We start from the raw sequence: 27,414 nt of genomic DNA on the forward strand, positions 1-27,414 counted from the left end.
TCACTTCAACAATAAAATTACAAATATTTAGCTTTAGAAATAATCCAACTCAAAATAATATCTTAGCAATTAGCATCTTAAATTATATATTGTGTGTTTTCACGTAAAAATACAAAATAATACCAATGACGTTTAAATATGAAAAATTATTCCAAGAATTTTGCTACTATTAAACGAAATAAAAATGCAGGATAAAACAAGATGAAAGGAAATAGAAATATGCATGAAAAAGTCTCTCCTTTAGTTAGCAAAACACTATCCAAAATAACTACAATCATTTACATCAGTACAAAGATATCTGGATTTAAAAATACTTGCAATGAAAAAACGGGGTTTCTTTTTTCTGACAGTAAAAAATGACACTGTGGATCAGAAATCTGCAAAATATGCAATGAAAAAAATAAATCTGCATTAAAAAGGTTTACACTGTAGTTCTTACTTTTTATACAAACATTAGAAACAGTATTGCACATCACAACACAGATTCGAGGTTAGTCAGCCTTTCAAAATGTGTTATATTCAAGTTTCAGAGCATCTACGAGGACAGGCAGCCGGGGCCTCGATGCAACGGGGGAGAATCTCAAGTGTCTTCCCAGAATGAAATAAAACCTTCGTGTTTCCTTCCTTCAAATGAAACTTGTCATGTGTACCAAAAGAAGAATCAACTGTGTATCAAAAAACTTCAATGATGCCACTCGTGACATGATTCTTTGCCTCTGAACAGAACTTTTTGGACGTAATTGGGGGGGGGTGGAAATAAATCGGAATATTTGTCCTATTTAAATAGAAAAATACAATCAAAATCAAATAGTCATTTTTTTTTGTCTACAAAAATAGTGAAATAAATATGATTTTTACAAAAACAAGGACACATACAGAACAAAGTAACAGTGTTTAACATAGAAAATAGAACCTCACAAAAAAAAAAAAAAACTGCACGAGTCAAGTGTTACAGGTGACGATATCCAAACATCATCAGACGCCATGAGAATTAAAGCCACGACGGGGGGGGGGGGGGGGGGGGGGGGGGGGGGGTTGAAGGGGGTGAGGAAGGTAGCGGGAGCTTTATCGAACCACAGCCTGCGATGCCGTTCTGACTCCCGGTCCTCGCAACAGCCAGATTACATTAGAATATATTAGAAAATATCAGGATCTTGCTCTACTCACACAGAACAAAGATAACTTAAGACCACTGCTTCACGCTACATCTTAAATACATAATCATGAAAAAATAAAATTTAATAAATCATCTATACATTTATAAATAGGTGGCGCATACATCTGCACTGAAACCACTCCAGGGTGTAAAGAAGAAAGGAGGCGGGAAGAGAAGGTTATAGAAAAGTAGTGCATAATATATATAATCCAAAACATATTGAAGGGCCAGTGATGGGTAAGTAGTAGACACAAATGATTTTTAAATAAGAACGGACCCGGCTATAAGAAAATAAGCTTTAAGTTTCCATCCCATTAAGGTTTAATAACAGTACACACTTTTTGACGCCTTAACACTGTCACTGAGGAGCACACACGGGGGCGTGGAACACTAAAACCCAGAAACGACACGAGAGCGACACACTTGTACAGTACCGAGCGGACGGCCGGGCTGCCGTCCTCACAGAAAGATTGTCCCTAAACAGTTTGTAAAGAGTCTTTCTAGAATCAAACAAACAGTATATAAACAACGAGAGCTTTGTCTTTGGCTCGCCGAGAGGCTAACCGTCATCTTCCTCAGTGTGAGCGTGGCGAGGAGACGCGAAGATGCTTCATCGCCGGGTAACTGGGCCACAGCTTTCATAGTTTTATGGATCTGCAGCCACGTAAGGTTATAAAATAAGCAGTCTGCGTTCTCAGATTAACCTTTGGAACAATGCAAAGATAGAAGGGAGGAAGGGTGAAGGCATGTTGTTAGACTCTCCTCTTTGTAATCGTGTTGGTTATTAAACTAGAGCCTAAGTTTCCACTAACAACAGTCACACAGCACATGGACAACACAAACACAAACCACTGAACACCACTCTGCTTATCAACAGCTTGTTTTTTTGTTTTTTGTCTTATTTTTTCCGCCATACAAGCCACTGAAAGATGGCGTCCACTAAGTCTACGGTTGAACCAATATCACTTTTTTTTGTATTGATATTATGTAAACAGATCAAACAACAGAGAAACATCGATGCATGCAAGTTTACATATGACGTGGTTTTAATTATTTTGCTTCATCAGATTTTTTTTCCCTCTTAGGCTTCTGTACTGATCATGCTACTCACTACAAAATTTTTAGGCTTGCCTAAGTATGATTTCAGTGGTTTGCTTTTTTTTTTTTGTTTGTTTGTTTGTTTTTCTCACATCTATCCTGCATGCTATTTATTGTAGCTAAGCCTATCGTGATTACATGCACTCAAACTCCTTCTATGGCAATGGGGGCCATAAGTGGTCAAGTGCATACTGCATTTAATTTGACATGATTCGGCTTTATAAATGGCATTAAATATACCTAAACATCTATTCATATATATGTATATATAGCAGCAAAAGCTCCTAACGTAGCTTGTTAAGTATAAATGTTGAATACAGTTTGTGGAACCAGATTTTTGTATTTTGAGGTATCACTCTACAGGTCAACATGAGCGCAAAAAAACATAACCCTATTGTCTTTTTCTTTAATATACTCTCCAAAAAGAAGAAAGAGCTCGTGGCAACATAAAAAAAACAAAAACAAAACAAAACAAACAAAAAAAAAAAACAGGTTTGTTTCGCGGCGACAATGGGTCGATTTTTACGCTTCCTATAATTTTTGCTACCTTTGGTAAATGACCTGTGGCAGGCGTCGACATTGGAGAGTTTTCCCGGAAAAGTGTGCACTGAACGCACTGTGTGGTTGCTAGCAGCAGACAAACAGACAGACAAGCTGCCCCCATGCAAAAACATTCCTGGATCTACTTTAAATCTCACATACAAAAATAATAATCATAATCATAATCATAATAATAATAATAATAATAATAATAAAAAGCTACAAAAATCAATCTCTTTTTAAATCTTCTCTTAGAAAAGATGAAAGTACCACAAAAGAGTTGTAGAGTTGTCAGAGCCTGAGATGTGAGGGGGGTTTTGGTGAAAAACTGAGGCTTGTGGTGTTTGGCTGCTACAAAAGATATATAGCTATATATATTGTGTATATACTGTCTAGTGTTATGCACTTGATTATACTGATAGCTTAGGTAAGCAGGAGAGGCAGAGCTCTGTTTTCCTCTTAGCCAGGGTTTCCCTTTCCTCTGACCGTGTCGTCACATCTCTAGTTCCAGCGGAAGTGAATCTGGCGTGGGCGGTCAGCGCCCTCTTTGACCAGCGGCTTGTGGAACTCTCGTCCTGCACGGGAGTGGATGTTGGCCCAGCAGAACTCGCAGTAGTACTGAAGACAGGTCACGTTGGCGCAGAAAAACGGGGCGAATTTCCCTCCGCAGCGTGCACCCTGACACTCGTCACACAGCTGGTCGTCCAGGACGTACGGCTTCACCTCAACCTGCAGACGTGAGCATACACAGCTGATGTGCGTGCTCATGACGGACCATTAGATAAAGGTTGTGGTAACTTTTAAAGACGGCGACATCGTACCCGTTTATCGATGTCGCCATGCTGCAGCTGGACGAATCTCGCGCTGATAGCGGCGATGTAACTCTGCTGATTGGAGAAGGCCACTCGTCCCGCCCCTTTAGGGTACTTGAGCTCTGGATCTGTATCAATGCCGGCGTAGCAGACTCCACCGTAGAGGCGATCCATTATCATGGCCAGCTCAACTAATCACGGAGTGGAAAAAAAAGGATGTCGAAGTGTGAAATAAGGCGAAGTGTGACATGACAGGATGTGAAGCAGATGAGAAGCTGTACAACAGTGTTGCAGCTCTTAAAATGAAGCTAACCCGCCAACTTTGTGGCTACGCCTCCTCTACACCTCCGATCACCTGGTGAGTCTTATACCTGTTTCACCACCTCAGCTCTGTATGTCTCACAACCCCTCCCTCCCTATCGCTGTCATCATAGACTGTATATAAAGAGATGGACGGAGCCAACGTGACGTCACCCGTAGGTTTCTGTAGAGCTGAATTGAAGTCGGTGGGTGGTTCCTACCATCGCCATCTTAGCAGGGGCATGCGTGTTGTCTCACCGGGAAAATAAAAAATATGGGCAAAGAGGTGGAGCTGAGAGGGGAGCTGTGAGCGTCATGGTAGAAAATTGACATGGAGTGAACTCGAGCTGCCTGTAGCTAAGAGCTAACCCAGAGCTAACAGGAGTTAACCAGCTAACGGAGGTAAGCGGGCTAAAGCTAAGTCACGTTATTAACCAGCTAAAAACCGTGGTTGTTCTATGTTCTTCTTACTTGAAGCGGGAGATTGGTACCTGTCAATCAAAAGGACATGCCGCTAAATATGCCGAACTTTGAGATTAAATTACTTTTAAACGGGCGAGTTAGAAAAAAATTCACTCCCCCCCACAGTTGTCATGAAGGTAAACCTGACCTATAAACCAAAAATGGATTTTTGAACCAGGCTGTAAACATGTTTACTTCTGCCGTGAAGTTGGCCTTTTTAACATGGGAGTCTATGGGGATTTATTCTGTTCTGCAGCCCCTAGTGGATGAAGGGGGAACTGCAGTTTTATGCACTTCCACATAGGCTTCACTTTTAACCACTGGAGGTTGCTGCTTGGCTGTCACTCATCCTCCCTCATCCATCTGTTCTCCCCCTTGCTAATCCATCTATACTTCAATCCAGCATCTTTTCATCCTTCATCACTTCTTTCCTTTAATCCTTCCCCTCACTTCCCCATCCTCTCCTCCTTCATCCATCCTCACCCATTCATCCTTCCAACTTCTTCCTCTCCCTCATTATTCTTTTCATCCTCCATTCTTCTCCATTGCCTGTTCATCCTTTCATTCTACCCCCCCCCCCCCCCCCCCCCACCCATCTCATCCCTTATGCATCTGTCTTCCTTCTTCCTCATCCATTCACCCTGTCATCCTTCCACCATTCCCTCCCCACCCTTTCATCCCAATTCCCTTTCTCACCCTTCCATCCTTCTTCTTTCTCCCATCCATCCCTCCATCCTCCTCCTGATCCATCCTCCGTCACCCCATCTCATCCTTTTTTTACCACATGTACCAATCAGGGGTTGCCCTCCTCCCACCCTCCCTATCTCTGTCATTCATCCTCTCTATCTGAACCAATCAGATAACTTGAAAATGTCTCTATAACTGCATCCATACCTTTCAGGAAACCAGTAAACCAGTGAAGTCTGATCTTTGCCAGGGAATAATGTGTTTGCAATCTACTTCCGTCTGTTGAGCAAACTGGGCGTACTCACTTGCTCTCAGAGGACGAGGGACACCTCCCACGAAGATGGTTTTGCGAGGATCAAGGGGCTGAGATCCGTCCATCACAAAATCACTGTCACTCAAGTTCCACGGTCTGATTTGCACCTGGTGTGAAAAGTCAAATTCAAGATTGAGGATGCGTCACATCAGGATGGTCTGCTCGACTCTGCATTATTCTGGACCAAGACTGCTTCCACGCCGCACGTCTCAAACCAAAGGCAAACAATAAATGAAGCTGCATCCGATCGCAGTTTGTCAGATTTCTATCACAACTTGGACCAAATTCTTCCACGTTTTCCCCCTCAATTATTTCTGCCGAGCAAAACTGTCGTGGTCACTTTGGTTGTGTTTTTTTTATTTTTATTTAACCTTTATTCCACCAGGGAAGTCCCATTGAGGTTAAGAACCTCTTTCTTAAGGGAGTCCTGGCCAAGAGGCAGCAAGACTTACAGGCAATTTACATGTTACCACTTAAACAGAACAAGTAATTAAAAGCAATTACAACTAAAGGAGGACATCTCAAAATCTCTCACTCTGGACTTAAAACCGTTCAAATAAATAAGTTGGGACAATTTCCAGTCTCTCTGAAAAGAGTTCCACGTAGTCGGAGCGGAGTAGACAAAGGCCCTTTTCCCAGTTCTGTGTGGGAAAATGGAACAGAAGAACAGCAGGTGTTTACCTGTGGCGCAGGTAAAGCTTGTGGAGTAAACTCACAATAAACTTTGCTTTGTAGTCCGCTTCCTGTGTTTGGTCTGCTTGAAGCAGCCCGAGACCTGCGTTTGTCGGTTGGCTGAGTGTGTGTTCACATTTCCCCAAACAAAGCGCACTTTCAGAGCAAACGGACTCGGATTTGAATGAAAAAGCTAGACGTGAACATGCTCTAAATGATTGCTTTTGGGCCTGAGGGGAAATATTAGTTATTTCTCTTTTCTTCGGTGAGCTGCGGGAACTTACAGGTTTGTCTTTGATGGTGGGACTGGAAACACACAGGTAGAGCTTCCCGTCTTCCTCCATGCAGGCCTCAATCAGAGCCTGCACTGAGGTCTCCTCCTGGAACAGCAGGAATGCATATCCTAGGACAAACACACGTCCAGGGCTTTAATATCTGCTTCAACACATAGAAAACTACAGCAGATCATAATTAGTCTTCAGCTAATTTAAATAATTTGTTTTGCAGCCTAGCTTCCATCCATCTCATATCAATGTGCACCCAGCTGGGCTTAGAGACAACAGCTCAGCGCTTCTGTCAGTACCTTTAGGTGGAAAGTAGGATTTGCTCTCTGCTTTGTGTGGCCAGTCCACAACAAGGTGACCAAAGCGACGAAAGCTTGAGGTTATTTCATCTGAGGGAGCATTAAAAAATGATGAGTGAGGAGAAAAGAAAGGCACATGATGGATAAATCATTTCAAGCATCCTTACCTTCATCTATGTCTGGAGGTAAACCACCCACAAACACCTTACGAGAGAAGCGCTCAATGCGCTCCCCGTTTTGGTGGGGGTAACAGTTAGGGGAGCCGAGGACTCCTGGGACACCCTGGTTGCCATGGCCATCGTCAAGCAGATTGTCATCAATGGGGAAGAGAGAGGAGCGGCCTGGTACGGTTAAAAAAAAGAAGCAAGTGAGGATGCAGCAAAAAAGGTACTAAAACACACTTTACTTTGGTTTATTATTTAGTAAAAACAAATGAATAAAAGCGAGGAAGCTGAATATTCTGGCTTTATAAAAGAAATTCAATCATCACCCCCAAAATAAATCTCATTTGGTATTTAGTTGCGCCTCCTGTGACTTTTATCACAGCTTGAACTCTTTGGGTCAAAGACTTGGCTAATGAAAAAAAAAAAAAAAATCTTTCTCATGTAGCCATTGACAGATTAGATTTATAGGCTCAACCATTTATTTCTTCATTTTCATTTTCTTTTAATAATCAATAGCCACCATTTTAACACTGGGTAGAGATTAGGGGTGGGAAAATCGAATTTAAAAATCGGAAATACACAGAGTGAGGGATTTTTTTGCTTCACAACTTTAAAAATACATTTTTAGTTAAAAAAAATCATTTTTTCTTTCAAACAAATAAATATAATCCATAATAAAATATTTGTCATTTTTATTGGTTTTTTAAAAAAAATGTATTTATTGATCTTTTTACTTGTCTTCTTGGGCGTTATATTGGCAGAATGATGGTCTGGCTACTGTGTTGTTTTTTCCTCATTGAAATCAAGAAAAATGACAAGCCAAAAAAAAAAGTTTTGTACATTTATTTTGTTTTTAATATACAAAATCAGCAATACTGAAGAATTGTGAGAATTGCAATTTAAATTGAATTGGCACCGGAGAAAATTTGTTTTTAAAAAATTCAGATTGCAATGCGATTCTATTTTTAATGTATATGTTTGTTTTAACTTCTCGTGATTTAATAAAGGAGGAACTGCAAACTTTACAAAGAGGAACTTTAAGATGTGAATAAATAAACAAATGTAAAAAAAAAAAAAAGACAAAGTGCAGCATAATTATTTTAAAATCAAATTAAAGAGCAATTTCAGAAAAATCCGTGTAAGTGCCGCCTATTTGCACATACAGAGAAGGCAGCCGTTCATCAGTGTGTTAGCTTCATTAGCTGGCTAGCTGAAGCCTACTTCAGCTCGACTAGACAACTGGTTATTAGTCCATGCAGAGCTAGCAACTGTGCACAGTCAAAACCGATGTGCACCATCATGTCTTCTGTAGCAGAACTCTCAATGGACACGTCTACCATGGGTTTGCTATGTCACTACACAGCCAGAGGAAGCACCACATAGTGTTGGTCCATCAACCTGGTTATAGTGCGAGCAAACGGGTAGTAGTGATTTAACATGAGAGTAACTGATCAGTTTGCAGGGTGTAATGAAAGATGTTTCCTTGAGAAACAAAATATAAAAAACCAAACATATCAGACTGAAGACATGTCCCATTACATCTAGTACAGACAGTAATAAGTCACAATAAAGCGTTTATGCTTTGGGATTCTACAGGGAGGCGGCACAGCCACGGTCTGAACATTAAATGACCAAACCTGAAACCCTTGTCTTCATGCACTTCTGGAAACTAAGACGTGGTGTTTTTCTTGTATTTTTAATCACCAATCATGATTTATTAATTAGGTTTTCAGCTTTATGTCATTACAAAAGACAAAAAAACAGGTAAATGTCTTCTTCTACAAATTGAAAGTGGAAAGACAATAAGGTCTCACTGCAGACTTAAGGCTTCAGTTTGGGATTTGTTTACTGTAAGTAATAAAACAGAACAAAGCACAAGAAGACAAAGACACTGGAAAAGCTGAATTTACCTCGGCGTCTCCCATAGCTCCTGGCTGCATGCAGAAAAGCACAAGAATGCATATTTCAGCTGTGCAAACATTTATCAAAGGGTATTTGTAAAAAGAGACCAAAACCTTCACCACATGACCTCTTTAACCCACCGCTCAAGAAATATATATTATATATGTAAATACACATATTTATGAAGGGAAATATCTACACCTGAGTGTTTTTCTTTTATTTTCTGTAAAAGCATCCTGACCTGTTTCACAACCGGAAAGATAAACATTTTGAAGACCGACTGCACGACTCCTGGATGTCCTTCATCACACACATAGCAACACGCGTGGCATCAAACACGAGCCACAAACTGCCTCCGAACAGGAGCGTAAATAAAGATCTGACTGCAGCGTACCCAGAGGAAACAGCAAACATCAGACAGGATTATTCTTCTCAAATTTTTATTTGGGACTGCCGTCTGACCTGAATTTGCGTCCTACTGAGACAAATTTTCAGATTTAACATCATAGTAATATGTGTCCACATGAGATGGAACGTTTGTTCTCAGCTTAAAGGGAGGATCGCGCCGGGAACCACTCGAGGCCACTGGAAGCTCTCATGACTCAGCATAACAATGGAAGCAATATTGTCATGAGAGTGCAATTAGAAAGGGCTAAATTTGTGATGAAATTAAGAAAACACAAACACACACACATACACACTTCACATCTTGTGGTCATGAGACACATGAGTGTTGATTAAGGTTATATAAACAGAGGACGCGTCATGAGAGTTGGAGACACGGAGGGACATGGAGCTGAGAGATAATTACCATTGAGCATGAGAAGGCCGTCAGCCCCGGGGTTTGGGCATCCCACACGGCCTGACATGAGAAACACACATGTGTTACACACACGTATATTTAGACAGACATACAAACAGATCCAAACACAGACATGAGACGTTGGGCAGATGGAGAGGACGGCAACATGGACATGGACGTAGAACACACAAAACAGCCTGAGACGGTGTTGGAAATGTTATATAACATCTTTACTGATGGCATAAGGAGGAAAAAAAAACTCATCATTTATGTCAGATCATACGGCAACCTCAACATCAGTTTCACGTCATGTTTATCGTTCAGTCACAGCTGGAACAATTCATGAGTTACCTGCTTATTATTCTTATCATCTTTTGTATTTTATTTTAGTCTAAAAGAGTCCATAATGTGAAAATAGTTGATAATAAACATGTTGGATGTTAAGAGATTTTATAACACATGCAAAGACAACATAATAAAACATTTCTTACTTTAAAATACAAAGATTAGGTTTTTTTTAATGTGTATACAGGATTATTTAAGTACTAGCAAAGTCTAAAATGTTCAAACTCTTGTTAGCGTCTCTGGAGATTAAATACACTGCAAGTGGAGTCAAAAATAAAACAACAAATCAAAACAAATGCATGAAAATGTTTATGCTGCAGGCTTCGAAGCTTCAGTGGTTAATTTAAGAAACATTCTTGCAGTATTACGTTGGTAAATTTAGCTTTATAATTTGTTGTCCAGTGTTGGCTGCAGCTATACTATAAATGACCTTTGCAACCCCATTTCCCTCTCACCCCCCCCCTTCTTGGCTGTCATGTACAGTGTGTGAAAGTGTAATCACATCTAAAATTAGCCTAGATGTCCCTCGCTTTGCTCTGCATTCCCATGTCCCCCCTCCGACTAATCCGGCAGGAAAAACACAACAAACTCGACCAAACGAAGAAGAGCTGAGGTCGAATGATCAGAAAAAAACAGAACGTCTGTGCTTGTTGCTGGACACGCATGCAAACCAGCGACAGCTCGACGCATGTCTGCTTTCACCGGTCATGTTCTTTCTCTGTGATATTGTAAAGTGAGGCGAGGCTGTAAATGAGCTATGAGCGGCCAGAGAGGAGAGGCGCAGTCATCTGACACTGCTCCTCTGATGTTCAGCAGCTGAGCGCACGGAGGCTGCGAAAGTGTCACCCTGCAGTACATTCGCCGCTCGCCACTGCCAAACGGTGAGGAATAATTCCCAAGGATCCTCAGGACATATTCAGATATCTTTTAGTTCAATAATCTAAAGCTTTATGTGACGTGTTTTAATGATCATACATCAGCTAAGAGTAATTAGATAATCAGCAAAGAAAAACACAATACTTCCTCTCCCGCCTGCTCTCCGCTTCTTAGCCAGCTCTGTGTGCTGCCCAGGTTAAGCAGCAGCAGGATCAGAGCTTTAAGGTCATGTAAATGTGCAGCTGGTGGCACAAGTATTAAGCTCTCAGCAGGGAGAAAATAAGCTTGTGTGCAGAAAAACAACACAGCTCTGTGTGCAGTGGGCCTTGCAAACGAACCACTCCGCCTCCCCGAACACGATCGCCTCGCTCTGACCTCGTATGCTGAAAGGGAAAGGCCATCTTACCTTTCATGGGATCCTGCTCAGCTCGCATGATGTCAATCAGCGAGCTCTCCAGGGAGTGCATGTTCAGACTGTCGTACATTCTGGAGCGGTCCTGAAAAACACAAGTGTGAGGTTTTTTACATGGAGAGTCTGACCTAACAAGCGCGCACTGTGACGCCTGATTAAATCTGCACACTTCCAGCACACTTTTATGATTTTGCTCCTTATTAAAAAAGGCTCTGAAGCAAAGCTATTCGCCCTAACATGCAGGCGATTTACATGTGCGAGTACCTCACGTTCAGATGAACATTCTTTCCGTATTTATCCGGTTTAAAAGTCTAAAGGTAAGCTTGCAAGGGGCCCATGCAATGGATTCCCCATGATGTTTGATAAGGCTCCCAGAGGCAGACAAAGAGGATGGAAACCAGGGCCGACACAACTTGGAAGCAGGTTATAATTCCATAAATATGCCAGCAAGCTAGTTCTTAAGTAGGATTCGCACAAATCCGATGTGTTGACAGTTGATGGAGGGCACGCAATCGTACCAACAACCAGTCATGAGATCAGACATGCAATTTGTTAGATTATAAACTGCGAACCTGCAGAGGATCTGCAATGCGGTTAGAAAACATAACATTGTTGAGGTCAAAGTGAACGAGAAGCCTGTTGTGGCGTGAAATGTTTGTGTGTGAAGCTGGTTTTACACCAAACACAGCGGCAGGTTGAAGCTTCCAGGCTGGATTTACAGGATCTATGTGTTGTTTTCATATTATTATTTATGTCACAGTGAAAGTAAATCTGAATATAGAAAACACAGATTGAATTAAATGATGTGCCATATCAGAGAAGCTGATATGATCAGCTTATTTCCAGCTGAAAATGTTTGATCAGTTAGTCTAGTTGAGAAGATTTTGATCTTTTGATGAGAAAATTTGGTGAAATATTGTTGAGAAAAATTATTACTTGCAATTAAAAGTGACTTAACTGTGTTACTGAAGGGGACGTTTAATGAAATTCCAATTTAAATGTATTTTAACATCAACCAGAAGTTAGCAAAGAGCTTCTTGTTTGGAGATAAAAACATTTGGCGCAGATGTACAGGTTCTGTTCACCCTAAATTTCCCTTTTCTTTAAGGACACATTACAAAATGTTTGTCATATTCCCGTCATGCGCCCCCCCATCGACGGTTAATTCAGCCTCCATCTTGCATCCTGTTAGCTCTCTGCAGCCTGCAGAAGACGATCTAATTATGACTCTTGTGTCTCTTTTTTTACTCTTTTTCAGTCTTCTTGCATCTCTTTGCTGAATCAGCAACGTTGCGTTTTCAGAACAGCCAGTTCCTTGTTGTACCGTGAAGCAAAATGTCACATTGCGTCTCGGTTGTAAAGGTTATGTAGTGTTGGGATGCTGCTGGGTAGCAGCGGCTCCAGAAATGCACATGATAGATGTCACTGTGTCTTTGTACAAGTCCAGGACGAGATTTTTAAGGTAAAGTTAAAGTTATGTAATGCGTCTTTAAGTCATTGACTAAATGTGTGTGTGGCTTCTGAAATCCAGCCCAAAACAAAATTGCTTTAACCTTTATTCAGGCAGGCTTCTTCCTGTATTCAGACCACTTCTGGTCCACAAAATGCCTGCAGTAATCTACATCCAGGCTGAAAAGTAACATATGGGCCAAATGTAACCCACAGGAGACTTACTATGATCTGAACCAGGCTGGCAACAGACTTCTGGTCCACTTCTGGCCCACGCAACACTGGCCCGTGTCATAACAGAGCCATAACAACCAAAAGGGGCGCGAACATGCCTGTCTGTTATCTGGGTTGTCTATAATACTCCAGACTGAAGCTTTTAAATAGTCTTACTACTGTTTCAGGGGGAGAGCTCTACCTGGTGTCCACATATTTTTGACATTTTTTCCTGAACGACGGTACTCTCTAAGCCCAGAGGAACTGTCAGCAACGCTGGCCCAGTCCCAGATCCTCCCCTACCCCTGTGTTTGACAGAAATAAGGTGCCTGTTTTCTCTTACGGATCATGGAGCCGTGATCATCCAGACATCATATAATTTACGTAGGATTTCAGGTGTTTTCATTACTTATTTTTAAACTCCTTTCCTTCATATTCTATATGATGCTAATCATATATTGTTAAAGATGGGCATGAGTGGGACATTTTGTTCTTCCGTGTGTTTTCCAAGACAATGAACTTTGCACCTCCCTCGAGCCGGGGCTCATTTCGATGGCAAGACATTACACTATGATCTGGATATGAAAAAGAGCGTCTTTCTTCTGCAAACCAGAGGGGTACGACCAAGGAGGGCACCTCAGATAAACCTGCATTATCATAAACGTCTAAACATCAACAAGTGAAGATTGGTTCAACACACAGACCGTATATGAAAGATGGACGAAAAACTGTAGTTCCCCCTTCATCCACTAGGGGCTGCAGAACAGCGCAAACCCCCATAGACTCCCATGTTAAAAAGGCCAACTTCACAGCAGAAATAAACATGTTTACAGCCTGGTTCAAAAATGCATTTTAGCTTTAATAGGTCAGGTTTACCTTCATGACAACTGTAGGGGGAGTGATTTTTTTCTAACTCGCCCATTTAAAAGTAATTTAATCTCGAAGTTCGGCACATTTAGGGGCGTGTCCTTCTGATTGACAGGTACCAATCTCCCGCTTTAAGTCAGAAGAACGTAGAACAACCGCTAATTTTAGCCTGTAACAACATGACTTAGCTTTAGCCCGCTTACCTCCGTTAGCTGGTTAGCTCCTGTTAGCTCGGTTAGCTCTTAGCCACATAAAGCTCGGAGTTTGCTCGATGTCAATCATCCACCATGACGCCATCACAGCCCCCCTCTCAGCTCCACCTCTTTGCCCATATTTTCAATTTTCCGGTTGAGGCGACACGCACGACGCTGCCAAGATGGCGATGGTAGGAACCGCGCACCGAGCTTCAATTCAGCTCTTCAGAAACCTACGGATGACGTCACAGAGGCTCCGCCCATCTCTATACACAGTCTATGGTTCAACATTGGTTGTATGAACAGCAACGCACAACAGAAATAGCAGGTGAAGCTCATGCTGCAGTGAGTCCATAACGATGGAGGAAGTAGCTTAGATTCACCTGCTGAACCACTGACTGGCTGTTGTGTTGCATTAGCTCTGCCGACGGTGGTGCAGATGCAAATTGAAAAAAAAAAAAGCTCTTGGGGGTATGTGGAATTCATCCCTACAGACTCCGGTGCTTTTCACTCCAGGTCAACACATTATCAGCATCATCAGCAGAGACATCCCACACTCACGCAGGATGCAGCACAAAACCTGCATTTGTACAAATCTGATTTATTTTCCAGTAAAGTCACCAAACCGATGGTTTTAAACAAGACAGTTAAGCTAATCCTGAGTAGCTTTCATGACAGCTTGAAGATTTGGATTGAGAAAAGCTTACGTGGGAATTAACTAAGAAATGGGAACTTTTATGCAGATGCTTCTTTTTTACTTTTCTGACCATTGTTCAGAAATATGAAATATGAATATGACGTAACACGCTCGCCGAGCGCTTTAGGAACTTCCTCCTGTTGTGTGCAGCTCATCCCTGTGTTATGTCAAAAACGTGACACAGCGGTAGTTCAGTCTGTCACTGACTGCACAACATTAAGCAGAAAGGAAGGAAGGAAAAGACTTGGAATGTGAAAAATTCCTGCTCCGACACTGTTTATGGAAATTAACAATCCACTGAGTCGGGCCTGTTTCCTGGAAGAGGAAGTGTTGAACTTCTTGGCACCGATACCGCCAATAACTTTACAGTTCGGTACAATTATTTAAGTGATATTGTGAGTGTAATTTCAGTGAGTCATGGAAAGAGTGCTGTTATTCTTAGACTGGATTTATGGGAAACCACAGCACTGCTCTGACAGATTTTACACAGTATTGATTATGATTTTTAAAAAATTGGTAAATCATATACAGTGGAATATTGTCCTAACATCAGGATTTGTATATTTTAGCACTTAAATAAGCAGTCAGCGAAGAAGACTTAAAGCAGCATTCTGTGACTTCTTGACCTAAAAACTCTGCTTCCTGGACTTGTTGGATGACACAATGACATTTATTATGTGCATTTCTGGAGCCGCTGCAACCCAGCAGCATCTGAAGGCTGAGAAACCGACACGATACAACTTTTACATCCCAGATGTGACGTGACGTTTGGCTTCATGCAATGTCGCTGATTCAGCAAAGAAAGAGACAAAACAAGAGTCACAAGTTGTAAGATCGTCTTTTGTTGGCTGGAGAGAGCTAACAGGACAGGTAGGATGGATGCTGGATCAGCCGTCGATGGGGGGGGCGCATGACGGGGAAAATGGCAAAAGTTCTGTAGTGTGTCTAAAAGCCAGTGGCTGAATGCTTTCAGAGGATATGAAGCTTTCTGGAGATTAAAACAGTTTCACAGATGAGAAATGTGGCCATAAACTCCAGACAATATCATGAGAAACATGCCCAGACATTTTCCAGAGTTTCCCTCTCTCATAGCAAAGGGCTATTTTTATATATAAGGTATTTTTATTCATTCATTCATTCATTCATTTTCCGAACTGCTTATTCCAATTCAGGGTTGCGGGGAAGCTGGAGCCTATCCCAGCTGGCTTTGGGGGACAGGCAGGGTACACCCTGGACAGCTTGCCAGTCCATCGCAGGGCCACACAGAGAGATGAACAACCACACTCACGCTCACACTCACTCCTAGGGGCAATTTAGAGTGACCAATTAACCTATCATGCATGTCTTTGGATGGTGGGAGGAAGCCGGAGTACCCAGAGAGAACCCACGCATACACGGGGAGAACATGCAAACTCCACACAGAAAGGCCACTGACCAAACCAGCCAAGGATTGAACCAGCAACCTTCTTGCTGTGAGGCCACAGTGCTAACCACTGCCCCACCGTGCAGCCCGGTAGTTTTTATTAATAATTTTATTTTAAATTTTTTTTAATAAGCTATTTTTATTTATATATAAGGTATTTTTAATAATAATTTTATTTTAAATTTTTTTAATAAGCTATTTTTAATTATATATTTATATTTTTATTTATATATATTGTTTATATACTTTTATTTATATATAAATAAAAAAATATATTTTTATTTATATATCTATTTATATATCTATTTACACAGAAAACCACCTGTGTCAGCTGTTTTCTCCTTACTGGGAATATTTCCTGGTCAAAGTGAAGCTTGGTGGCTGAGCAGAGGGTGAAAGAGGCAGGACCGATGATGTCCAGTTATCTGTAGGCCTGTCATGGTGACAAATCTTGCCATGCGATTAATTGTCTTAGAAATGATTGTGATACACGATAATATTGCACTAGGGGATTATTGTTGTCATTTTGAGACCATTTTCAACTAAAATAACAATAATCCCATAATAATGAAAGTACACCCTTTCAAAGATCAACATACTTTAATTTCTAAAGAACATTTAGCTCGATGTGCAGACTATTTTATGCTCATCCAGTACCCGGTCTGCTGAAACAGATCAGTGTTTCTCCTGTGGTTTTGGCAACGTGGTGATCTGGAACATGTGGTCTCTAAACACCATGTAACACAGTTACTTAGTCTATGGTAAAACTCATATAAGGGGACATGTTTGGACTGGACCAGAGGTGGAATGGTAAAAATTGAATGTCTTTGATCGCCTTCAGTCATTTTTCACGTCATTGTAAAGTTGCCGTTTGTAACATGCATGTTCATCCAGGCGAATCATGCTAGGTCTGAAATGTTTGCGACGTTTTTTAAAATGTCGCCTTTTTGACAATATTATCGGTTAAACACCGCAGTTGATTGTGGACTCTCTGGAAGATGGAGCTAGTGTTTGTTAAGGTCTATGGAAGTCTGTTGTCTTGCCGTGTTTAGTTCATATTGTCTTAAAACACTCGCTCACTTTGGGTAAGAAAAGAAAGACAAATGAAAATGATTGCGTCCGGCAAACTTATCGAGCACATTTTTTCTTACCTTGCGATTAATTGACTTATTGCGTATTGCTACAGGCCTCGTTATCTGAACCAATCGTAGAGCAACTTGGTTGGACAATATATGGTTATTTTGTTCGGGGACAGGATTTAGTGAATATAATTTGCATCCAAACATACTCAAGAATTTGCATTTCCATATGCCGCTCCTCTTGGTAATGTCTAATAAGGATAAGCAGTGCACGTGTAAAAAAAGGCTTACATGCAGCGTAGACTCATGAATCTAAATGTCCAGTTGCATCACATAAAACAAACAAAATATGTTTATATGTTCATTTCTAAAGGTTTATTATATACTATATACTTTCTGATGGTGATATTCTTGGTGTGAGCATGAAACAACCATGTAAAGGCTTTGCATTTAGTTGAAACCTGAAATTGATTCATAAATAAGATGTTAGTTCCCTGAAACTTAAATTACAACTCCTCCCAGCTGATTAAAATCCTCACCATGCAGAGTCTGTTTTGGCCGTTTTTACCAAGTGACTTCATCCTGCCTTTGGTCTGATCTCCCAGTTCATACACACACTTTACACACGCCAAACCAATCATCACGCGGAGCCAGCCGGGACCAGACACAATCCGAAATCACGAACCTGCAGAGGCAGCAAGGTGTTGCTGTTGCTGTCTGTACGGAACATGTTCTCCTCTATCCAGGACTTCGGCCCCAGGGATCCTCCAGAGCGGGGGAACTTGGGCGGAGCGATGACGTTGCTAGAGAACGGCTTCTTCAGCGGCGAGATGTGACTGACCGAACCAGGTACGCCCATGCCGCTCCCTCTGCGGTGGTCTCGGCCCCAAGACATCCCTCCGGAGCCCCAGCCGTTTCCCTGGTGATTGCCCCACGGAGATGGCTTCACCATGGGCTGCACGAGAGAGCCACAGGAGAGGTTACAAGGAGCAAATCCACCTTTTTTTTCTCTTTTGCACTCACACATAAATGTATATTACTTCTATTTAATCCTATCCTGTAACTCTACACCCCCCCCACCCCACCCACCAGCCACTGGCTAACTTGATCTGCTCCTGTAACGGGTGGGTAGATAAGAAGATTTAGGGCTTTAAGACTAATACTAAGTATCCCGTGCCCTGCGACACCACCACTGTAACTTACACACTCTCCCTCCACCTGGACTTTGTGTCCCCTTCCTATGCATCATACACTGAGTCTCGTCACGCTTAATCCCATGTAGAAAATCACTGTCTGCCTCATGTGTATGCTCAGCTCTTAATATGCTTTTAAAAGGAGCTCTTCTACCACTGCACAAAGGGTCATACGCAGAAAACACACCAAAAATCATATTCTGTGCATGCCATGTTTTTTTCTGATTCAGTTGGAGTGTGATCACATGATCTCTGGGACAATTGCGTGACTGTGTTGTTTGTGATGGTTTAATGCAAATATATTTACATTGGAGTCAAGACAAGGGGGTTAGAGGTTGGTGAAACAACACCAGATGCACTCCAGGCACACCCAGACACACACACAAGCTCCCACGCACACACACACACACACACACATTGCAAATCACATGAGTAACCTGAAGCTGTGGCTACCAGCTCGTAAGCTGCTGCATAACCAGAACGTTCAGGCTTCTGCCGTTGATGTCTTTTCCACATCCCCTGAAACTGTCTGCCATGACGCCGCCAACATACTGGATGCTTTCATTTCACCCAAATAGGCATCCATTTAGGACACAGAACCCTGCGAGCCTTTGTGTTCCCACTGAGTGAACCACAAGACAGGGATGGTCTGGTGCCATGTGACTCCATCCCACTGCCAGCTTCCAGGAGAGAACAACAGCCAGATTCAGCGATGCTCCCTTGTGCAGCTCTCCCTCCCTTCGCCTCAGATAGTAACTTGGGCCCTTGCATAAAGCATCATGCGTTTTTCTTTTTTTTTTTTTTTCATGATACATTATGAAAGGAACCGTTTATCCTGCAAAGACCGTGGCTTTAAATTGTATATGCATGCACCCGATCACACACACACACACACACACACACACGCATTAACACACATTTTTAGGCTTTTAGCTCTGCTGTGTCACAAGGGGATCTGTAATCTAAACACATCCAAGTGTTTGTCTTCAGATCAAATTTACAGGGGCTTCATTTAGATGAAAATAAGAAAGAAATGACAGGTCTGGATGGTTTTGGTGTCTTATTTTGGTCACTTAACATGGAGATTAACTGGATGGGAGATTTGCCTCTCACAATGTGTCACCTTCGTGTTGATTTGTGCTCTCTTGCAGCTCACCTGGTGTTGGTTGTAATTGTTCCTCTGCTGCAGGAAGGCACCCTGCTGGGGATGCATCTGGGGACTGACCGGGGATCTGCGACTCTGCGGCTGCTGAGGGACGTTTATCTGAGGCGAGAAGGGACCGCTGAAGCCCTGCACGTTAATCCCGGCGCACGGATTAGTTGACACCGGCGAAAAACTCTGGAAGAAGGCCGGGTTGATAGAGGAAGGGATACCTGGGTAGAAGCTGTTCTCAGAGTCCGTGTTGGGCATCTGGTTAATGGCGTTCGCGTGGATGGGATTGATGGGGTTGGGTGCGGGTGGGGGTGAGGAGCTGGTTTGGACCGACCAAGGGGTGCCGAATCCAGGGAGGGAAGGCGAAGACGACCCCCCGCTGGCGCTCTGTATCTCCTGGGTGGGGAGGTTCGGGAAAGCGGCGCCGAGACCTCCGGACAACATGTTGCCGGTGCTGCTGCTGCTGCTGCCATTGCCGTTATTTAAATGGTGAGCGATGGGGGAGTCCATTTGGATCTTGTTCAGATTGACGGAAGAGGGCGATGACGACGCAGCATCGGCTTCAGCCTCTTCCACGGGAGAGCCGCCGTGGTCGGCGGCGCAAGTGTCGGCTGCGGGGAAGGGCTGCCTCTGCGGCAGGTGACTGAAATGTCCCTGGGGTGGGGGAAACTCTGCTGGGATAAACTCAGTGTGCTGACTTAACTGCTGATGTCTCTTTCGGCTGTGCTGAAGGTCACAGATGGACTGCGGCGTCGGGCAAAAATGTTCTCGGTCGAAATGGGAGAAAGCTGGCTTCTGGGTTGGATGGCTGTAATCCGACGTGAAGGAGCTCAGCAGGTTGTCGGTTTGGTTCGGTTGCGTTGCAGATTTGCTGTCCTCTTCTTCGGATGACGGGGGTAACTGCGTGGTTGTCACCCCCACAGGCTCATCCTGCATGTTGTGCTGATGCGCAGCAGCTGACAGGAAAAGCGGGGACGAGCGACGCTTGTGAAGGGCGAACCGGGGAAGAAGCTGCTCACCGGAAAACCGGCAGGACGACGCGGAGTATCCGTGCGCCGACTAGAAACACTAACAAAAAAACAAAACGTTTAGATGGAGAAAATATGCTCATGAAAATTTAATTTAACCCCCAGTTTTTATGTGGTCTTCCCAGCAGGAAAAATGTCTGTGAATAGGCTGAAGGCTAAAAGCGTAGCGAGGAGGGGGTCTTGGCCTAATGAATATACTCGCCTCGTTCGTGTCGTTAACCTTTTGTTTTTCTCGGTGATATTATTATTTATCTAAAGACCGAGATATTCCGGCCTTGTACATTAGCCTAGCCTTGTGCGGTCCATTCCAGTCCGACCGTGATACCCCCTCCTCTGGTAACCGGCTGTGCTGCTGCGGCAGAGGATTAAAGATCCCCGACCAAAACTACGTCACGGCCGCATCACGCCTCTGTGCGCCCGCCTCGAGCCTCCAAGCCTGAGCCGCAAAGAGGACCGCATTGTTTACGTCACTTTTTCATTATTCATAAAGTGCAGTAGGCCTACACCCTTACTACACCCAGAAAAGTAGCCCACGGTAGGGCGAGCCGCGTTGTTGGCATATTACAGCAATAAGACTTTATTATTCTATCAGCATAAATAGTTGCTAACCAGGCTGTTCTGCAGGATGACAGTCTACAGAGCTGTTAGCTTGCTTATAACCAATGCATAAACGTCTGTCTACAAGGCTGAATCCACCCAGAGACATTTTTCTTTTATTCATCACAGAACCTCTGATAGTCTGCATCACAAGCCAGATAAGTAAAGCTTCTAACTTTCCGTGTCACACGCGGATAAATGTGCCACGTCTGCTGGTCATCACAAGCTTCAACATCAACACACTACATTTAGTCCAGTTTTTCTTGAGCTTATCAGTATTCAGTTCACAACCATTGTGCGTGCGTCTGCGGCGGCGTCACTTTACGCACGGACGCCAAAAAGCTAAATATAGTTTTCTATGTCAGCGACGTGTCAGGGGAGATGAATCTCCATCGCCTGTTCTGTACTCAAAGCTGACAGGAAACCCTACCATATGATCTCCCTCTTAAATGGCCACCAGAGCAGCAGCAGGAGCACTATATGACTACAGGCCATTTCTATTTTTGTGTGGATGAAAGATGGAGAATGTTTTATGTTCTACAATATCTGACTGAGAAGAGTAAAGATGAAAGCTATAGAAGGTTTTTAGTAAATCTGAGTAAATTAATTGTGAATGCTTCATACATTTTAGAATACAAACTATTCTTTTATCTTTTTTTTTTTTATTTTTTTTTTTTTAACTTTTTCTTTTTTAAAGGCATAGTTTTGTGGAGGTCATCTGGTGCCTGTGTCTTTCTTTTTGTTTAAAAAAAACAGACAAGGATCGTTTGTCTTTGTAAAACTAAAGCTGAACAAATCGCTGTTTGTATCTGCCTGAGAAGGAGAAGGACAGAAATCGGAGCAGCAAAGCAATGTCCCTAATCAATCTGCCATCTGGTCCCTGCTAATGATAATGACTTATCTAACCACCAACTCCAATCAGCACACCGCCCTGCATTGTCACCTTCACAATACCTTTTTAAAAAAAAAAAAAATCAAAATGACCTGAGGACTAAAACACCGGCCTTTATAATCATAAGCTCACATGAACTCAGGAAGTATTTTTAGAAAACAAATTCCACAAAGATGATTGTTATGACTGCTAAGAGTCTGCCAAGGGTGTACACAGGAAGGTCCTGAATCACTTTCATCACCATTACCATACCATCAGTATTGTTATTCAGCGGTGCTGTGTGCATTTAGGGGATTACATTCCCACAGTATAAAAACATTAAAATGTCAGATGATGGCATTTGACTCATCATTTTTTTCATCCTCCCTTCTCACTCCACCTTGAGCTGCTTTGAGCAGTGAAAAAACACCCCCATTGCAAGGACCCAGATGGGACAGCTCCACCAGTTAGGAAGGAAGGAAGGAGGAGGGGGCAGGTGTAGTGACTGCGGCTGGTGGCGAACACCAGTGATTAGCCAGGCCCCAGTAAGTGCTGGAGGGAGTTCAATGGGGGCAGGCTACCAGCTGCTGGTGTCTGATGATGATGAGCTAAGGGTGGGGTGAGGGGTGGGGGTCCGCTTGGGTGGCGTTAAGTGAAGGAAGAAGGGGGGGTGGGGGTCCGTACTCTGATTCCAGCTGCTCTGCAGAATTTGACACTCAAGTCCAAGACGTCTGAATATTCTCTTCACATCTGTATCTACCTGCATGTAAACATGCCGTGTCAGTAAGAAGGAACATGAGAGCAGAAATGTCACGTCTGCACGCAGGCTTTAACCGCAAGGAGCCGCATCATCGTTCAAATCAGGTTATGCTGCTCTTCTTAGTTATCTGGAAACACCTGGCCTTTCAAGGAATATCAAATTTCACCACGTTGGTAAAGCCAGATCTATTTAGGTCTCTGTCAGAGGGCATGGCTGCCACACCACAAGCTGGAGTCGTCATAGCAACAAGTCATCTGCATTTGCCTTTTGTTTGCTTGATTAGTGTGTTTGACTCAGGCTCTGTCTTGCTCTGTATGTTCTGAAGGGTTGGGCTGATGGCATTGATCAGCTGTTTGACAGACTTATCCATCAGTGGTGATGACTCTGTTCTGGGATTGACGGGGTGTGTTCCATCTTTTCTAATCCAATCTCAGCGAGAAGGAGGTGCACCCACCCTGTGTGCTGCTTGGGTTGCACAGTTGTCACTGGGATGAGGCGCTATTGACCTACTTTCACTGAGGGAACCCCCAAACATTCAGAGCAATGAAATCCGATTCTTAAAATCATTGCATGTTATTATTAATCCTGTAATGCTGCATGTATTACATTTAATACATCCAGTAACTGACACCTTTTGCATCATTTTACGCTACAACTATGGCTCAAAACCCTTTTGAGAACAATCTGACACTTGTCTTCTCCCCCCTGGTGGATGCAATATTAACGCATCAACGCACTACAATAATTTGGACATATCATACAATAATAGATGGTAAATAGACAAACTTTATTTTTGTTAATTGTTTGTTTTGCATTTTGTTAAAGGGCCAAATAAAGAGTTCAGATTAAAACACATTTTCCAATGGTTTAGATGTAACTTGTCCAAGTATAAATATACTCTACTTAGAAAATGTTTGGGATGTTCAAATCTTCAATTAAAAAAAATATACAGAAGGCCAAAAAGAAGTCAGATTTCTAAACTGGATTATAAAACAATAAACAAACTTTAAGTGCAGCACGAATAGTTGATTTATTCTTAAAGTGAAATTAATTATCTTACAATTATCCCACTACTGATGAGAAGTTAGTAACCAAAAAAAAAAACCAAACCTCTAAACAACACCTTTCTGAGGTGAACATGAGGTCATTATTACAAACACAGCTAAATGTTTCACTATATTTCACCATAATTGACATTTTATGTTGCAGTATATATATATATATATATATATATATATATATATATATATATATATATATATATATATATATATATATATATATATATATATAGAGGGAAGTTTATTTACAAGCTGTCACTGAACCAAAGTTCAAAGTAACTTTATTGTCCCACACAGGGAAATTGGTTTGCAGCCAGCATTACAAAACAACAACATAGCATAGTAACACAGAATTACAGCCTTTATTCTGAATGATTATATTTGTAATATAATAGGCAGAAAAGATGCAATATGATCATAATATGTAACACTAATAAGTCACATAACAACAGGCTGCAGTGCTGATGGTAATCAAATAGAACCTTTAATTTAATGAAAAACTCCTGGTGTAGTCCTTCAGAAACTCCTTTAGTCTCTTTGTTGCAATGCAGTGTGCATGTTGATATTAAATAGATGTACAAATGCTTTCAAAAGTTTAGAGAAAGCCACTTTAAGCTTGCTTGTAAAGGTTAAAGTGGATTTTAGCTGCACTGTGACACACAAATAGCTGAATATCCGTATTGTTTTTTCAGTATATCTTTACTGAGTTCTATTAATTCATTACAATATAAGAGTGTGATGGTAACAGAAGAACAGAAAAAGAAGAAGTATCATCTGGTACTGGTTCTGCCCTCTCATTTGTTAACAAGGAGGCGTTGTTTGAGGTGAGTTGAGAGGTAATGGATATTTTCAGTTGTGGATTTGTGAGGGAGGGAGGGTGCCACCCACCTTGTTAGCAAAATAGCCATAAAGCATCAAATTTTTACTTCCTTATTGCATATTTGATGGAGGTACGAAACATTCTGGATTCTGGAAAGCGATCATTTTTAGTGTACAATCTTCTTGGCCCTTCAACCGCTTATCAAGGCTAATGGCCAACAAGTCTTGTTCTATCTCTGGCATTTATAAAACAGGCTCATGGGAGGCTTTTTGTTCTAATTTGCACCCAGCATGGCCTCCAGGATGGAGGTGTCTTTGTTGCAGTAAATTGTCCCTTTGTTGTGTCTCTCTGGCCGCTGAATGGCTCATTGTGTTTGCTGACTGATAAAGCCTCTGCAAACAGTCATCTCAGTCACACATGTGCGCACACGCAAAACACAGATACACAAGTCGGAGGTGTCGATAACGATGTTACAGCCACGTCCGATCGTGATCTGGCATACAGTGAGAACGGATGCTGGGATAACATCATCTCGCGTTCAATCTGTGGGGCTCATCCGCAGAGGTCACGCCCTCTTTAAGGCACTATTTCTTCCAAAAAGGTTTTAAAAAAAACACCTTGCCAGTAGTATAAAGAATGGCTCATATTTGCATTTTATGGCAGATTAGAAGGCTGATTTTCTGCATGGTGGTAGCAGACACATCTGCCATGCTTCACACGTTTTATAAGCGTGGCAGGGTGTAATCCACCTCAGTATGATTGAGTTGCATAAGACCTGACAACACTGAGGTGAAGTCAAAAGATCAGTCCCGCTCAAATTATTTTAGCTTTCATCATCTTTGATCAACCTCACCCTGTTTTCTTTGTCTTAACGCTCTCATGACTCGCATCCTCTAATCCTGTTCCCAATATTCCCATGAGTGCTCTCCAGTGACTGTGCCTGCGTCACATCTGTCTGCTCTCTTGGCTTTCGCTTGTTTATGTGTGTGTGTTTGTCTGCATGTGTGAGAGATAGAGAGAGAAGGGAAGAGATGGTGTTATCTTAACGTCAGACAAAATTTCCTTTGCTTGCTGCACAGAAGCCAGACCCCTGTTGTAACAGCAAACATTCACATGAGCAGATAACCGCCTCAAGCCTTCTGTTTCTCAAAGGGAGGCTATTTGCACACAAATACGTGAATGAATAGCACACACGCAGCCACTAACATCAACCCTAAACAGGGGTCTAAAGCAAATGGAAATGTCTGTAATGCTGTATAAAGGAGAAACAAAGAGGACCATAGCCTAACCAGTGACACACACACACACACACACACACGTAGGGGGTGCGTTTCTTATCAAATCTGGGAAGCACCTGTTTGTCAGTGTATTATTACAGGTAATGCAATTAGATGTGTGTCTGCACATGCACTGTATATGTAGCTGCTTGTGTGTTCATCTGCATTGTTAAGAAGGTTTCTCTTGTGCCTGCAGGGCAGAGCTGCAGCTGGGGGCTGAGGGGTCATCACTGACAGGTGTCTCTGGCCTCCAGATGCTTTGTTGAAAGCAGGCAGGTGTAGCAATACAACATGCTAATTTCTGTTTTTTGCGCAACCTCAGCTGAAAGATAAGTTAAGATAACCATGTTCATGTTTTGCATAATGCTGTTGCAGTTTTCCTCAAACACATGATGTCGAGTCCAAATGAGCAGCATTTTTTTTCCTCATTTCATAAGACAGTTTGCATCCATGCACACATAACGAGATAGTTACAAGACAGATAACAGAACGGAAATCAAGAAAAGATAAAAAAAAAGTCTGGATTAAAACATGAATATGACGAGTTTAAACTAAAATATGCGAGTGGCTAAAGTGATACCAGAGTAGGCAGTTCTTCTGCAGGATTTGGTGTGTGTGGCGGTGTGTGTGTGGAAATGAAACATGCTTTACATGTACATTTAAAACAAATAGCTTTTTCTGAAACATGTGATGGTTATTGCTCTGTTGAAGCATCCCAGTTTGAACATGCTTGCTGGGATTTTTTGGTTTGAATTTTTCTTCATTTTCTTTTTAAACAACCAAGACTGTAAGACTTGGTGAAAATCCAGACCAGGACTATTCAACAAGGCCTGCAGTCTGCAGGTTTGCTACATATCCCTGCAACAACACACCTGACTCATGTTAATGAGTCGTTGTGCAGACCTTCATTGGCTGTTGGAGCCATTTAATTTAGGTCAGGTGAGTTGGATGATAGCTCTTGTGAAACTGATCTAGACTATATATTTTAAGTATGTTTGATCAAATCAGTTTCTATATCAAAAAGCAAACAGAAAATCCCAGGTAAGCAGTGCTTTGAGTGGGCCAGTACGCACTGGTACACAGTACCGGCACTTTTAAATTCTAACCCTTTGCACACCGGGACTACTTTTTACAGCGTATAGTGCATACCAGGACTTTTACCGGCTTTCTTCAGCAATCAGTGTACCCTTCTACAACTTCACTACATATTACAGCTTATATATCTTGATTTTAATTAAAAAAAAAAAAAAAAAGAAAAAAAAGTCGCCTAAAAAAAAAAAAAATTGTTAAGACCTGTTTAGATGCAGAATGCCTGCTGTAGCCCACAACGTCACGCAGCACGTCACATTGTTCACTCGCTTCTGTGTTCACATTGAGGTGGACGTGCTTTGAATGTGAGGAAAGGTGGAGAAATAAAACTATGACGGCTGTAATGTTACAAACTGGAGCCGAGTTAAGTGATGACAGTAGTCCTACTTAACAGTCATTTACTACACCAGACAATGAAGGTCAGATGCTGCAATCTAAGCGTATGGCTGGTCAGTATTTTGAGTTTTTGAAGATTATTTCTAGATTAAAGCTTAGATAATATTGCTAAGTTGCATGGAC

The 27,414-nt window shown here is 42.1% G+C and overlaps 1 protein-coding gene across 4 annotated transcripts; it reads right to left on the bottom strand.

Annotated features, from left to right (window-relative positions):
- Positions 1-1,036: 1,036 nt before the first annotated feature.
- On the bottom strand, positions 1,037-20,747 carry cpeb2 (cytoplasmic polyadenylation element binding protein 2). 4 transcript variants are annotated; one of them, XM_079245057.1, is made up of 11 exons: positions 19,396-20,747; positions 17,732-18,001; positions 11,119-11,209; positions 9,501-9,551; positions 8,698-8,721; positions 6,791-6,964; positions 6,624-6,713; positions 6,325-6,443; positions 5,361-5,475; positions 3,616-3,797; positions 1,037-3,523 (listed from the first exon to the last, which is right to left on the bottom strand). In XM_079245057.1, the coding sequence occupies exons 1-11, from the start codon at positions 20,326-20,328 to the stop codon at positions 3,296-3,298; spliced, it is 2,277 nt and encodes a 758-aa protein (XP_079101183.1). In that variant the 5' UTR covers positions 20,329-20,747; the 3' UTR covers positions 1,037-3,295. The 4 variants fall into 4 exon arrangements, with proteins under 4 accessions (XP_079101183.1, XP_079101185.1, XP_079101184.1 ...); XM_079245059.1 differs by lacking the exon at positions 9,501-9,551; XM_079245058.1 differs by lacking the exon at positions 8,698-8,721.
- Between the last annotated feature and the right edge of the window lie 6,667 nt (positions 20,748-27,414).

The sequence above is a fragment of the Telmatherina bonti genome (assembly GCF_933228915.1).
Source record: "Telmatherina bonti genome assembly, chromosome: 8".
Classification (NCBI taxonomy): domain Eukaryota; kingdom Metazoa; phylum Chordata; class Actinopteri; order Atheriniformes; family Telmatherinidae; genus Telmatherina; species Telmatherina bonti.

Excerpts from the sequence above, each read along its gene's own strand:
- cpeb2 (XM_079245057.1), bottom strand. The coding sequence starts at position 20,328 with ATGCAGGATGAGCCTGTGGGGGTGACAACCACGCAGTTACCCCCGTCA. Across the intron at positions 9,552-11,118 it reads TGAGCAGGATCCCATGAAAG|GCCGTGTGGGATGCCCAAAC; the intron begins GTAAGATGGCCT and ends TTCTCATGTCAG. Across the intron at positions 8,722-9,500 it reads CGGCCTTCTCATGCTCAATG|CCAGGAGCTATGGGAGACGC; the intron begins GTAATTATCTCT and ends TTCTGCATGCAG.